We start from the raw sequence: 15371 nt of genomic DNA, 5'->3' as shown, positions 1-15371 counted from the left end.
TTAATGGAAAAATTTCTAGTCCCGGATGCTTCTGCCTGGCCGGGCCCTGCGCTGTATCGGTGCTTCTGGAACTGCGTTCTGGGTACTATTACAGTCCAAAGGGGTTCTTGGTAACTCTGTAATTGACTGTCTCAATAACTAATCACGTAGATTTCAGTCAGCCCTAGTCAGAGCGTGTGCTCAAGGGTCCCTCTGGCTGAAAAAACTTTCACCGGCAGCAAATGCCCACGGCGGCCCAGGACAAACACATCCCCCCTGTGCACCTTTCCCAGCAATTTCAGTGATATTACCAAAAGCAGTGGAAACTGTTCCCATTCGGCTGACTAGATCTATCTCATGAAATTGCAAAAACTGCAGTCTTGGAGAACATCACATAAATATGGACTATGTGTTTATTACTACCAGGCAAGACCTCAGCCCACTGAAAGATGAATTTGCAGGTCACTTTCATCTTTCTGAAGTGAAACTTCTGATTGAAAGTAAAACTAGCTCCAGATAAACTCTGAAATTTCTATAAGATCCAAATAGGATGTTAATTTCTTACTTGGTTAGGTCCCCTTTATAAACTGGTTTCTAGTCCAGGTACACACTGAACAAATATGCAACTACAATTTACATCTGAAGTGCTAAACTAGGAATTATCAGTGATATTACACTGTTAATATCAATTAATACCTTTGAAAAAAAACAGATTTAAGACATGAGACTTTAAAAGGGAAAAAACAGGTTTATTTCATGCAGTTTACAATACACCAGTGTTATGAAAAGGAGTTTAAAAAAATACCCACACACTTTTTAATTTTACACTTGATTTAAAAGTGATGGTTAACTGTAACCACCTTCAAATTATATGGGAAGCCCTAGCAGATTTCTTTCCAGGGAAATTCCCTGGATTCACTTTCTTGTCTATGTCTGTGCTAAGAGTTTTGGCTAATGCAAATGCATTAAAACCAAATCAAAACTCAAATTTTGCTGCAGTAAGAACACTTCAGAGATAATGAATTGGCACAAAATAAAGTGTTATTGCTAATCCACTATCCAGGAAAGAACATGTTGCAAGTATGGCCACTTGGATATAAGCACAAACAGCTGATGCACAACTAATTTTGAGACCAGTGATTTGGAGGAAAAAGAAAAATAAAGAACATCTGTTGAACTGGGTAGGTGGGCCTATAGAGTGCATAGGAAATAGATTTTTCACAGCTGAGTTCAGATGAGGCTAAGATTAGAAGCGGGTGGAAAAATTTGCCATTTGATACTTCTTCAGTTTGGTGATCTTGTTTCAGTTCTAGGTAGAGAGATTGGCAACATTTCTCTTACAGTGCCTTAGCACTTGCTTCATTCTAGCAAGTACAAGAGCCAAATTAATGTGAGTAAAGTTGTGCATAAGCTTTTGGAAAATCTTCAAAAGTAGCAAGAATCACGTACATAAATACATTAACCCTTACATTCCAGATGGCTAGGCCTCGAAATCGCAACTTAAGTCAGGTCAAAATTTAGGCTCAGGCAAGGAGAGCACTGTCACAGAACCTCCTCCCCCTTCCACCCACTCCCAAAGTAGCAAAATAACTTTCTAAAAAGTTCCTGTCATTATAGTAGTTATTAACACACAACATCCTAAGGAGAACCCTTTGATGGGTTCAGAAACCTGTATTTGCAGCACTGTCTATTCACTGAACTTCTGAGAAGTTTATGCCTTGGTAGACCCTGCTAAAGTAAAATATTCTGTGACAATTTCCTGGGGCAGAATCTTCCTCAAAGCCTCTCCATTGGCAGTGTGGTTCATAAAAGTTGCTAGATTTCAGCACGGGCAATAGTAAAGTCGTGGGCAAGTCTACTATCTTCTCTAGTGTGCTCCTGTATCCAATCTGGATACTGAAATTCCAAGCCATATAGGAACACTTATATCTGCAATTGGTTCAGCCATTTCTAAAAATTATTTTAGAGTCCAGGAGTTGAACAGAAAACAGACTAGTTACTTTTTGAATGTTGTATGTCTCTGGAACCTCAAATTAGCCCTGGAAAGCATTTTAGCCCTTGGCATTTCTGCACTGAAAATGGAAAGGGTTCCTTCTGACAGTCATTTAGGCAAATTGAACAGTAATATCTATTTAGCCCTTTAAAGCCTCAGTTCAGTAAAAAACCTTTAAAGACAGCTTGTGATTTTTGTGAGCTAAAAGAAAAGTTATATGACACAGTTCAGAGAGCCTTCCACCTTTTTTTTTTTAAACTGAATATTTATACTATTTTAAGAATCAATAATCCTACACACAAACCCAGGTAAGATCCCAAGATTGTCCTTAAAGCTGGAGATAACTGCAGTCTAAACTATAATGAAGTAACAGGCAGCATCCTCAGACTGTATTTCAAATTTGTTGTGTTAGAAAAGACACTTCCCAATGACCACTCAGGTTTTAATCCTACTGTCTTGAGCTAAACAAAATATCTCTTTTCAAGAGCCCCATAGTTCAGGGCTGATTGAAGAAGTTAATTTGAAAAACTTGGAAACTTTTGATGTGGTGAGAAAGAGAATAAAATAAGAGAGTGACGCTTTCTGATTTTATAACATCTCAAGTGAACAAAATTCCAGGGTTCATCTCCAGACTCTCTTTCACTTGACTTTGATCTTCATGAAAAGCCCAGGACTTCACTCTTCTCCACGTACTTCTCAAGGAATGTATTCCAGTATACCTGCATGACTGTTATCTGGTTTTTATGTTATTTCATTGAATCAGATACTATTACATTTTTGCACTCCCAGGTGTTATTTTTGTAACAATAATAAAACCAGTAATTTTTAATAAATGTATGCTAATTTGCTGGTGGTAGCTCTCTACAGCTCAAAAAAAGACTGACAACTCTCAACAATCTCAAGAGATATTCACAGAATAGCATTCTGAGAAGCACATTTCTGATAACACCATCATCCTACTCAACAGACTAGTTCCACAAGCATGCCTGCAACCCAGTTTTCTTTTGTTTGATCTGCCAGAAGCTTTCATATTTCTCCTGGGAAAAAAAAACCAACACAACAAAACAACAAACCACCTCTTTCAGAGAAAAGGAGATTGATTCAATTTTTGTTATCTGCAGGAAATAGTTCTAATTGATCATAACTGTGCATTCACATTGCTGGAAATGGAGCTACATAAGTATTGTCTAAAGAAAATCTGAAAACAAAAAAGTCAAGATGGATACACTAAGCTTCATTTTTTTAAGAAATATCTTTTCCTAACCCTACAATGCAAGATGAAAGGAACTTTTATCATTAAAAGAAACCTATCTGAGTTTGAAAAAAACACAGTACATTTTGTTCTGAGGACTGACACTTTAGTAAAGAGTCAATATAAGCTTCTGAATTCAATCAGGCCTTTGACACACAATTAAATTACTGTGGAATAAACCCCTTGCAATTAGCCATAATCCATGAAAATCCCATAGTGAGATGGGATAAAATTCCAGGTAACCTTTTGTCTATTTACTGTGGGAACTGCTGACTCAGACTATACTTTTGGACAGTTATTATGGACCATATGACATTCACATCTTAAGAGGCCTCAGAATTACTTCTTCATTGCAGATAAACTCTGATTCACTTGGCACTTGAAGAAGTCAAAAGCATATAATATAAAAATGTCATTTCCGATAAAGGAAAATGGCCTCTGAGGAAACTTAAGGCCAACAATACACTCTCTGTTTCCTAACTCAAAGCAAGAAATTGCTATGGCAAATTTCAACTTCTCAGCTTTTACACAAGTTTTGCAAGAAGTTTGTCATGTAAAAGCCTTTAAGGAATTTAGTACCTCTCCTTTCCTGCTTTATCTCCTTCCGCTATGATCTCTTCATGCTTAAGTTCTAACCTGGAATACTGTTCTGATGTAAGAATAGAGGAGCTGTGTAAATTCAGAGTTCGGTCACAGGGGTTTGCAGTACAGCTTTGCATCTCCAGCCTGTCAGTGAACCCTCAGGTCTCCAGAATCCCAGGCAGTTCTCAGGTAGGTACTCTCCAAATGGCAGAAAAGAAACAAAGGACTCCTGTTTAAACTATTGGTACATTACTTCATCCTGCAAGATCTTAAAAGAGGAAGCAGTGTTTGCAAACCCTGGTGATGTGGATTGGACTCTAAGGCAATTACTTTGTTACTGTAGCTAACTTTATTGAAACTGCAAGAGTCAAATAAAAAGAAACCAAACTTATTTAGGAATCAATTCTTAATGCCTTGAAAAAGGCTGACAATAGCATTTCCAACTATCTGAAAGCCTCACATGTTCACAAAAATTAAAACAATAGTGACAGTAGCAAGAATGGAAAAGTAGTTAGTTCAAGTGGTCTCAAACAAAGGCATATTTAAAATCATTTACAAGGTACCTGCCTACTAAACTTCTCTCTTTTTCTTTCCTTCTTAAAATCTTTGTGAGGTATTGGAAACAAAGTGCAAAATGATTAAACACTCATTTCCCCAAAATCTGCTATGACAGGAATACAATGTAAACTAGACTGCAGGTAATCTCATAATAAAAGCATGTTTTAAAACTGAAAATACTCCAGTGAAAAAAAAAACGTACTTAAAAACCCCCACTCTTTTACACATTCTAAATTTGTTCAGTTTGCTCAGTTTGTTACTCATGCTTTGTTGATGTCATTTAGGAAAATTTCACTTTAATAAACAATAGTCTGTCTTTTTTGGGTTAAATAAAAGAAAAAACAGAAATGCTGATTCAGAATGATCATTGTAAAACAGGCATTTTAGGCATTAAAACCAATGCTGAATTACTCTGTAGAGCACATCAGGAAAACAACAAATAACATGGTTGGCTGCAATTCCATGAGCCGGGGAGCTCAGAGAATTTGGTAGAGTCATACTGCTTAAAAAGACAGTGACTACTGCAGCAGAGGAAATGTTTTAATATGCAGTTAACACAGACAACTGTTATGCTTATTTTCAGATACACAAGATAATCTGTTACTATTTAGGGGAAATTTGTGTGTTCAATTTAAGCTGATAAAATATGGGTGCCTAAAAAAGTATAAAAGTATAAACATTTCCCCCTACACAATTACATTTTTAGTAAATTAAAGTCCGTTTTAACTTCTTAAAAAAAGACAAAAATTGTATGTGTTGTGGAGGGGCCAGCAGCTTCCTGTGCAGACCACATCCAAGTCGCAAAACAGTACAAACCCTTTCAAGCATTAGGCATAGACAAAACATTTAGCCCATTGCTTAACCTGCTTAATAGAAATGTTTTTTACAAATTGTTCTCTGCCAAACTTTTATCAATGTGTAAGTCCTTTAAAAAAAAAGCAATAAAAAAAAAAAGAGTAGACCCTAGGTGTTTGAAAATCAGGCTTTTGAGTAAAGGATTACCTACAGTATATGCATAAATTCTGAAATTACTGAGAATGAAAACTGTAATGTCTTTAGAATTCAAAACAATCTTGTAGCTTTTTGAAACTCCCTTCCACTGCTTCCATAAGTTAATGAAGCCGAGTTTTATACTGTCCATTTCATTAAGTGTTTTAAAGATGCGCTAAAGATTTTGCTGAAAACATAGTGTATTAAAAAGCTCCAGTCTAGTGTATTAGCCTTCATCAAGGACAAACTAATAAAGCTGCACCAGATTTTTTTAAACACTCTTCTTTAACTGCATAGTTGAAACTGTATAGAAAGAGAAAGGTTGATTACAGGTATCCTGAATGTCCAAAGTAATCATGTTTTTCAATTGGATGAGCTTGTGTTCACACTAAGGTTGATTTTAATCCCAGTCATAGTGACAAGGACCTAGGACTACCCTGCCATACTTCTGTAAAACCTCCAGCTCTAGAAAAATCTCTACCACATAGTTCAATGCTTATACGCATTTTGTAAAAGCACAAACACACATATGAGTATAAATATCTCAAAAGAAATAGAATGTTCAGTTGGTCATTTTAAGTGAATTTTGATTCCCCTTCCAAGCATCTGGCTAAGACTGGAGCATAACTTTTGCAGGAGACTTTTAACAGAAGGAACATCAAGAATAACTCAGATGAAGGCCATTTTCTCTGAGTTTAGTCTTCCCTTTGGGTGATAAAATATGCTATAAATCCAGTCAATATATACACCCGTCCTCCAGAGAAACCTTTTTTCTGTTGTGTAATTTTTTCACGTGCTAGTTTCAGTTGATCTCCTAGGCTGTTATTACATAATAGAGCATGTCACAGAGCCAAAAGGAATGTGCAGTATAACACAGTCAACTGGGGCTGCCACTGATTCGGAAACAATGTAGGCCCAAATACTTGCATTTGTGGGCTGTAACGCTTGTGTGTGTGTGTGTGTGTGTGTGTGTGTGTGAGTGTGTGTAGCACCAATTGCATTGTCCTTTTAAGGTTTACAACAATTAGTAGGAAAATGTCTCCAGACTGATCAACATTGGGTCATCGAGCACCAGACATTAAGTGCTACATGTCTTCAAGGAAAATATGAGTGCATGGTCATTTCTTTTCAAATGACCAGTGTCAATCAGCCCACAAGAGAGTACGACCATGCACTACAACCAAAACTTAACACACACTCCCACACCATCCATTCCCATTATGTAATCTTGCAATGCTTCCAGCCAGTTGACACCCAGTTTATAGACAAAAATGGTTGAACCCAGACCAACAGAAAATTGTCTAAATCAGATTTTTCCTTTTGCAGCCAAGCCTCTTCAGTGTGACAATTCACTGCATCTTCGAATAAAAGTGAAAAAATTGTCACCATTCAATACTGTCTTCACATCCTGGAACCTCGTTCTTGCAAAATCTGAAATAGACCAATAAAAAATCTATAAATGAAAATTAGCTCTATGTCATTCCTAAACCATGGAGGTCAAAGAGCAACATAATGACTATTTCAGATAACCCGTAAAGCGTCAAGGACCTGGTTCAAGGACATTCCTGGGGTTTGTACATTAAAGCTGAAAAAAGACAGATTGATATGTACAATGTCTACTATCAGACACCATTAAAACAGATCTAAAAGAGTGCTATGAACTGAGTATTAATATAACCAAGGCTTAAGAGCTGGCAAAAGTAAAAAGTAAGCCATTGCACCTCATCTTAGTTTTGAACATCCTTAGGTCCTGTGTGGTAAATGAACTTGGGTACTTTATTAGAAATTTAATTTAATCTGCATTTTTCCTGTTCCAGTAAAATATCCTTAACTTTCTGAAGTTTCAGATGCAAATTATGTTCCACAAATTAGTACTGAAAACATGAAATAGCAAATCAAAATGTGCAAAAATGGCACACTGGGTGAGATGATGCAGGAAGTTTTCAAAGGCCAAGAGAACAACCCAGCAAGATTTAAACCAACAACATGAAGACCACCTATTCTACTTTCAGTCTGAGTGTTTTTTCTCCTTTTCTGTTTCAGTTTTGTTTGGTTCCTCCAGGGAGGAAAGGATCAAGTCTTAGGACTGATTGTCCAAGCAACAATATTTTCATGCTGTTGCTCTACTGAATGGCAACCACCAATAATGAGGTTAACTCTCAGGCTGAGAAGTACTCTAGAACTGTGACAGCAGGCCATAGAACCAATCCCAGGGTTCTATATTTGGCTGCTGTCATGAGCAGCCAAATATATCATTAAGCAAAGCTTCAAACATACTCAGCACAGGTACTTAAGAATGTTAATCTGCAAGTAAAAGTCTCATGATACTTCATTTTCTTTTGCTTCTTGATACAGAAAGATGTTTTCCCTGGGACACAACATGCTTTTGGGTATATTTTAGATGCAAACATTGCTTATTTCATGAGGATAATTTACTACGAGTACTAAGGAAAAAGCATTTCATATGAAACTATAGGAAAGATACAAGTGAATTCCGTGAGGAAAAGCCAGCCTCTGTAAATTACTCAGCAACTGCTTGTATAATGAATTCAAAAGGGACTAGACAAACTTAGAGAAGATAATGCCACTGATACTGACTCATGGTGTTATAGTGTCATCGTAGCTTCCACACAATCTTCTGGATGAAGGCTTGAAGCCAAAATTCCTAAACTGAGGTTTACTGGAAGGTGGAGAAATGTATCAGGAGTAAATACCATAAATGCTTCATATTTAAAACTCTTTCCTCAAGTATTTGCTGTTGGTCACAGCTGAGAACAAGGTGCTGGAGTAGAATAGTGGCTAATGGTCTGACCCAGCAAATGTGGTCAGCAAGTGAAACCATATCCAACAGAGACAAAACCATGGCTGCCACAAATACCTGTGCAGTTGGAAAATAATAGTCGATCTATTAATGTTGTTAATCTTTCAAATTTAATATTGGAAGCAGAAGAGTGCATTCTTTCCAGGAAGATAAAACGTACTTACAAGATTAATAGACTTGGAACTATTTTTTGTAGCGTCAGGAGCACATGTAATAAGATAAAGCTAAGCCAGATCTGGACACTGAACTTTGCACACTTTACTGAGCAGTAAACTCAATGTAAAGCAGAAAATTCTATCATATTAGGCAATATTTTAACACACTTTGCTTGCTACTTCTTCAGTAACCTCTATCTCTACTAAAGGGGAAATCAAAGAAGCACAGAGTGGGTTGGGTTGGAAGGGACCTTAAAGATCATCAAGTTCCACCCCCTGCCATGGGCAGGGTCACCTTCCACCAGCCCAGGTTGCTCCAAGCCCCGTCCAACCTGGCCTTGGACACTTCCAGGGATGTGGCAGCCACAGCTTCTCTGGGCGACCTGTGCCAGGGCCTCCCCATCCTCACAATAAAGAATATGTTCATCATTATACCCAATCAAAAACAACTGGTTCAAAAATTTGAACCCAATGTTCAAAAGCATCGCCCCTTGTCCTCTCACTATGAGCCCCAGTAAAAAAGTCTTTCTCCATTTTTCTCATAAGGCTCTTTTGAGTACTGGAAGGCTGCAATAACATTTCCCCCGGGCCTCCTCTTCTCCAGGCCAAAAAATCCCAACTCTCTCAGCCTGTCTTTACAGGAGAGGTATTCCAGCTCGCAGACCATTTTCATGTCCCTCCTGTGGACCCAGTCTCACAGGTCCATGTCTTTCTTGTAGCAGGAATCCCAGAGCTGGATACAGCACCCCAGGCAGGATCTCATGAGAGCGGAGTAGAGGGGGAGAATCACTTCCCTGAACCTGCTGGCCATGCTGCTTTTGTTGCAGTCCTTGATAATGGATTTTCTAGTCTGCAAGTATTGCTGGCTCATATCCAAGTTTTCACCCATCAGTATTCCCAAGTCCTCTTCAGTCAACCCATTTGTCACCCAGTCTGTACTCATACTTCGGACTGTCCCAACCCTAGTTTTCACATTTCTGTTCTGTTTTCCCTACAGGTGCACCAGATCCAAAGTTGACTTACACATTCTAAACAACGCTGAATGAACTCTCAAATTCTAGAAGCCCGAGTGCGATTGCTTCTTAGGGAAGCAGAACATGAGAACTATTTCCTCCCACTCAAAATAAAGGTGCTGCTGCTAGAACAGTGTTTTAAGGAATGTTTGCCTCTCAGGCATCTTAAGAATATTACATTCGATTCCAGCATAGTGCCAGTTTATTTTTTTCTCAATAAAGCTTCAGATTTGATTAATTCCCTTCAGCCATTCCTGAAGACTTGGCAAAAGGTCTTGTTCTACTGTAGCACTAGTTTCTGTTAGCATCACTAAAGAAAACAATGTAGGTTTTTCTTCAGCCATGTGAAGCAACTTCACAGAATCACAGATTGATAGCATATCCTGAGTTGGAAGGGACGCACAAGGATCATCAAGTGATGATCCTGGCCCTGCACAGGAAAACCTCAGGAATCACATCATATACTTGGGAGCATTATCCAAACTTCAGAGATAGATATAAGGCTGCTTTACAGCTAAAAAATTCAGGTGTATAGGTGAGAAGCTGAAGTTTAATCTCATGCAATGATAAATATCTTTGATTTATACAGGTTCATGTCACTACCCACACTGTACCACTGAACAGTCAATGGTATGTTATCTTCTAGAAACTGGAGAGCACAATAAATATGAGCAGTGCTTGCAGACACGTTAGGAAAAGATTCTTTCAGATGCAAGTTTTTTTGTGCTCTTCTACTTGTGACTTTCAAAGTACCTTGATCTTGTATCAGATGTCAAACAACAGTGGAAAGAATCCCTCCCCAGAGAGTTGTTTCCTGTTGCACCACAATCATTCTATTTACTTGTATTTGCTATATCTCAATTCAAAAAATTAATTATTTCAAAATTATCAGATAAGATCACCTTTGGACTACGCTGTACTTCAGTCAAGTTTGCTAAATTATTGCCAAATCAAACATTTACTGAAAATGTATACTGTAAGTCTGTATCAGATGCCTCTACATATAAAAAACCCATTAGACAGAAAAGGTGGTGTATGTGAAATAAAACTGAAAAGCAATTCTGACCCTACAGTCTATATGAAGAACTTTCCTTCTCAGCAAAGCTTTAAAGGAACGAATCACAATACAGTTTGTAAAAGCAACACTTATTACTCTGTCAGAGCAGCAATAATCCAAAACAGGAAGTCTACCTTTGCTAACCATGCTACAACTATAATCACAAACACACACACACCACCAGGACTAGCCAAAAGACAGCACTAGTGGGGGTGGGAACTGGATGGGGCAGAAAAGCATCTGGTTAAAATCCTAGGGCAGCTAGTGCTCACCATGACATTTACACTTAATCTGAGTCATTCATATCGTAATCCGTTTCTTCATCCTCACTCTGAGTGTCATGCAGCATGCAGCAAGTATACAAAAAGGAAGGGAAAAGAAGAGATTGCAAGTGAGTCAGAGCTGCAACAAAGTACAGTCCACTTACAGCTGAAGCATCTGGTAATGACATTTATTTACTTTTACCTGGGACCTCCACTCTTAGTAAAACGTATGACAGCTGGCAATTTCAAGAACGAACATAACAGATTTCATGAAAATTTCCTTTTCCAAATGTCCTAAAATTAGCAGATAGAAGCCAATAGTGCCATGCAACATAACAAAAGGGACTGTAAGTATAGAGATAAGTTAAATAAAACTGTAAAGCTGGTAACTTAACTCTGTGTACTCTTCACCAGGGATGCAAAAGGATAATACTAGCATCTAACTTTGGATGCAGACATTATGAACAAGTTTTGGTCATTTGTCCCAAGAGTGCTAGGTCAATAAAGTGATATGAAAGAGAAGAATGCCTGTGGGATAGTGCCACAGCTACCAGTAAAAGCCACTGGAACCATTAAAGACCAATTTTCTTTGCTTAGGTAAATTACACGGTTACACGGAATCATCTACTAACTTACTGTGCTGATTAAGAAAACACAAGAAAAAAGTCTCTAGGAAGGCATGAAGGTGAAGCTTGGTTAGATGGCTATCAGAAAATCCTTTTTCCAATTCTGAAAGTCCAGGACTATTAACTAAAACTGAAGTACTTGTCAACAAAAATTACATACTGGCAGGTTTTTTTTTTCTAACCCAACCTGCTGTAAAAGTATTAGGAAGACTTTATCATGGCATCTAAAAGTCAGGCCCAGTACACAAACATATTATTCTGTATATATCAGTGGATACCAGAATTTCTGTCACATGAACTTCATGAAGACCAACTCAGACACTACTGAACAGATTGCAGACTACAGGATAATGCTAAGAGGGAACTATGGGCGTAACAGCTCCGGAGGTTCAGTCAAGATTCCTGAACACAGCTGTCAGAAACCTCTCAAGCAAAAAATATTTTTTTTCCCAGTCACAGCATATACCTATGTAAAAAAAATTTGATCTATTAGAAACAAAATATATAAAAATTATTCTGCAAGTATTGCCTATTAATTGCTAGCAACAGCTCAATTCTTCCAGGATAAAAGGAGTGAATATTTTTATCACCAACCAAAATTAACAGTAATTCTTACTCATCACGCTGGTCAAATTATGCTCTGCTCCCATCTCTGAAACAATGACCAAGCAGCACAGCAATGGAGAGGTCTAAGACAGCTTTTCTCAGAGCTACTCAATTTACACAGTTGAATTGCAGTCTGAACTAGCTTTTCTATTTAGCCTTTTACACTTTCATTTGACACATATTTTCTTTTACATATAACGATGCAATGTAACACTGGCAACTTCTGAAATTCCCTGAAGATGTACTACCATTCCTTATGAAGATGTTTATAGGCTTTAGAATTCCATGGTTTATTTCAGGTAGGTATCTCAGTCCTAAATTACTACCACAGAGCTCTAACTTGTCAAAGTTTTCCTGAAGCATTCTGGCAAAAGCAGACCTCGACTAGGGTTTTGAAAAGAGTAGCAGGTTCACTGTTTACCCTTGAGTACATTAATCCTTTACAATTCTTTGGAAGTTTTATCTCAACAGTGACAAAAGAACATATATTATTTATTTCACTAGAAATCCAACATAAAGCTTGGAGTATCTTTATAGTCCATATTATAAAATGACTCCATGTGTGTAGCTACATAAGCATGTTACACAGCACAGAAAGTAATGAGGTTTTATCTCTTTGAGGCCTCACTGCCAAGACTCGGATCCATTATTTCAAAATTAATTTCTTCAAAGGTGATTCTTGAAAAAGCAACTTTTGATGTTTCACCAATTGTTTTCCATCTACATATATGAAATCAAAAGCTTTTGATACAGGAGTGTCCAGTTTGCCTGTAGTCATCTCCTCATACAATGCAGCAATACAATAAATAAAAGTTGTTCACTATGCATGACAGAGAATACACCTACATTACAGAACTGCTCTGCCTTATTATTAGTCAGCTGCGATTTTGTATTTTCCCTCGTACAAACTCTGAAAGACAACTGAGTAAAATGCTAAGATACTGTGCCCATTACAATTTTTTTGTAAAGTTGGTTACAGAAAGTAAAGATAATTAAGTAGAACCTTGAAAACATTAAGCTAACAAGTACCTTCATCTTATAACATATTGACCATGACTGTTTTACAGAGATAGCATCTTACAAGCTCCATTCTTGACAGTAAGATTTCTTCAGTTGAAGTCAAGCAAGAAAAAAGTTTTCAACTGAACCAGTGGCAGAATAAGAAAGCATTCAAACGTATAAGAAACAAAACCTAGATTCTCAACTGTAAGAAACAGGTATTGAAAAAGTACAGAGTATTGTATTTAAATAATCCATGCATGCATAACTAATGCATGCTACCTGTACAATTTACAGTCTCTCATACAATGGACAGAGAATTAGTCACAAGCGAGGAGGAAAAAGGCAATTAAATAATGGTCCAGAACAGAGGTAGATCTATCATGACTTTGTGAAGCCCACCCAATTCAACATTGCTTTTTTAGTCCAATGTCTAGCAACTTACCTTTGCTTTTTCACTGGGTTCACTGGTTGTGCCATATGGAGTGTTATGCAATTCCTTTGAGACAACACACAGAAATTCAGCCTGATCTTCATTGCCATAGTTATAGGAAGAACCAATACTGACCAGCTGAAAGATGAAAAAAAAAAGTCAATTACATTTCCACATAAAATAAAATCCCATAAAGTCTCACCTTTAGTAAAAACAATCCTCACTCTTCACTGTTGGTTGTGCCTGAAGCACGATTCTCCACTTCAATGCAAATATGTTTTGATGTTGACAAATACACTGACACTGATGATAAGAAAAACACAGCTTTTCTTTTTAAACAATTACAGAATTAATGATTTACAGTTATGATTATACTGCGAAAGAAAAGGCTACAGAGGCAGGCCAGTGGAGAAGCAGCTTGTTCTGTTTCTGTTATTTACTGGGAACCTTCCTATCCTTCAAAGTTAATTTTTAAAAGTTTGTACATGGTATCTTAACATGTAAACATGTAAACGCCTGCATGCAGGAAGCTGAAGAGATCCCCACCACCACTTACAGAATAATGGTATTTCTATTAAAACATATTTTGAATGGACAAAACCAAAATTTGCATTTGATTGGAAAACAGCAAGACACAGCATGGTGGGACACCAATTAACATCTGAAATTCATATGTACCGCTACAAGGAAGTTAATTAAGGAAGCGCTACAAGCGGAAGCCATGTATAATGAAATGTGACGAATTCACAAGTTTCTGCAAGTCTCTATATTGAATGATAAATGCCAATTTACTGAGAAAGGAGGATATACTCAATATCAGTACTATCTCTTAAGCAGATGTTTATCGAATGGCAGAAATTGTCTTACTTTACACACAATGCACTTACCTAATGCTAGAAGCTTTACATGGCCTGCCTTTCCAAGACAGATTTAATTCAGATGCAGCTGTTTCACTTATATTAAAGTTTTATTTCAAAAGCATGACAAGATAATGTACGGTGCTATTACCACTGACAGATCCAATCCTAAAAATCAACCAGTTGCAGAGATACTGTATCTAAATGTCATTACCAAAAGTATATTGAATCCACCTACCAAATCATCGCACACATACGATAAGGCCAATATTCCACAATCTCTACTATATCATTAAAGTGCTCTGGAAATGGCCCCATAGAAAAGGCCTGACTTGTTTTTTAGGGCAACAGCACTTGAAACACTGTGGTTATCTGTGTAAAGACAAACACTGGACTGCCATCAGTCTAGCAGAACACTACAAGAGAGTAAAAGCCTTGCTAAAGCATGGAAGACACAGTCAGCATGAAATCTTCATCCAGAGTCTGTACTTGAGGGATAAGATTATTCCCTCAACAAAAGTGGAAGTCAGACAAAGGTTAAAAGCAGCTTCCACATAGCACTGTCAGGAAAAAATAAAGCCTCTTTGTACTTCTAAGGAGAGGAGAGAGATGTTCAGATGTTCCTGCACTATGGTAAGACAGCCAAGTGAGCAGCTCCACAGGAGGACAGAGTTGACGGCTACAGAGAACAGCAGCCACTGCGTCGGCACAAAGAACCAAGCTGATTCCAGGCCTAGGCAATGTCAACGTTTTTGGACCCTGATGGTATTACAGCATACAAGGTTCAGCCTTCCGTGAACAGAACTGGCCATCAAAATTCATCACTCTCAAATGATGTACTTTAACTACACTGAGTGTGATCACCAGAAACCTTCCTTTCCCTCCTTCTCTCCTAACATTGCTCTAGTTCTGCAAAACACATACTTGAAACACTGTATGTAACATTACTGACTTGAAACAGTCAGTAATGAACACAGGCTGATCAAAAATTAATGTGTTAAAGACATTTTTTTCCACCAAAAGTGTGTTATGAAGTTACAAAACCCCAGGTTTTTTAGAAGCACCAATGCATCCTCAATATAAAGGCACCATTTATTTACCTTGAGATATTAAGTCAGCTAATCTTCCATGATGGATACTCTGCAGTCTGCACCATACCATATTTGTGTAATACAGAATCACAAAAC

The 15371-nt window shown here is 37.6% G+C and overlaps 1 protein-coding gene across 4 annotated transcripts in view; it reads right to left on the bottom strand.

Moving 5' to 3' along the window:
- Positions 1-707: 707 nt before the first annotated feature.
- The window catches only part of KCTD5 (potassium channel tetramerization domain containing 5), a 30855-nt gene continuing 16191 nt past the window's right edge, over positions 708-15371 (bottom strand). For 2 of the 4 annotated variants that reach the window (XM_064673554.1, XM_064673556.1), the window contains 3 exons: positions 13340-13465; positions 10673-10731; positions 708-6785 (listed from right to left, as the gene is read on the bottom strand). In XM_064673554.1, coding sequence (XP_064529624.1) covers positions 10687-10731; positions 13340-13465 — 171 coding nt within the window. In that variant the 3' untranslated portion in view covers positions 708-6785; positions 10673-10686. The remainder of the gene's footprint in view (positions 6786-10672; positions 10732-13339; positions 13466-15371) is intronic. The other 2 variants (XM_064673555.1, XM_064673558.1) reach the window with 1 other exon arrangement.

The sequence above is a fragment of the Pseudopipra pipra genome, chromosome 16, assembly GCF_036250125.1.
Source record: "Pseudopipra pipra isolate bDixPip1 chromosome 16, bDixPip1.hap1, whole genome shotgun sequence".
Lineage (NCBI taxonomy): Eukaryota > Metazoa > Chordata > Aves > Passeriformes > Pipridae > Pseudopipra > Pseudopipra pipra.
Note: the sequence above shows the minus strand (reverse complement) of the source record. Positions and strands in the feature narration are given on the sequence as shown.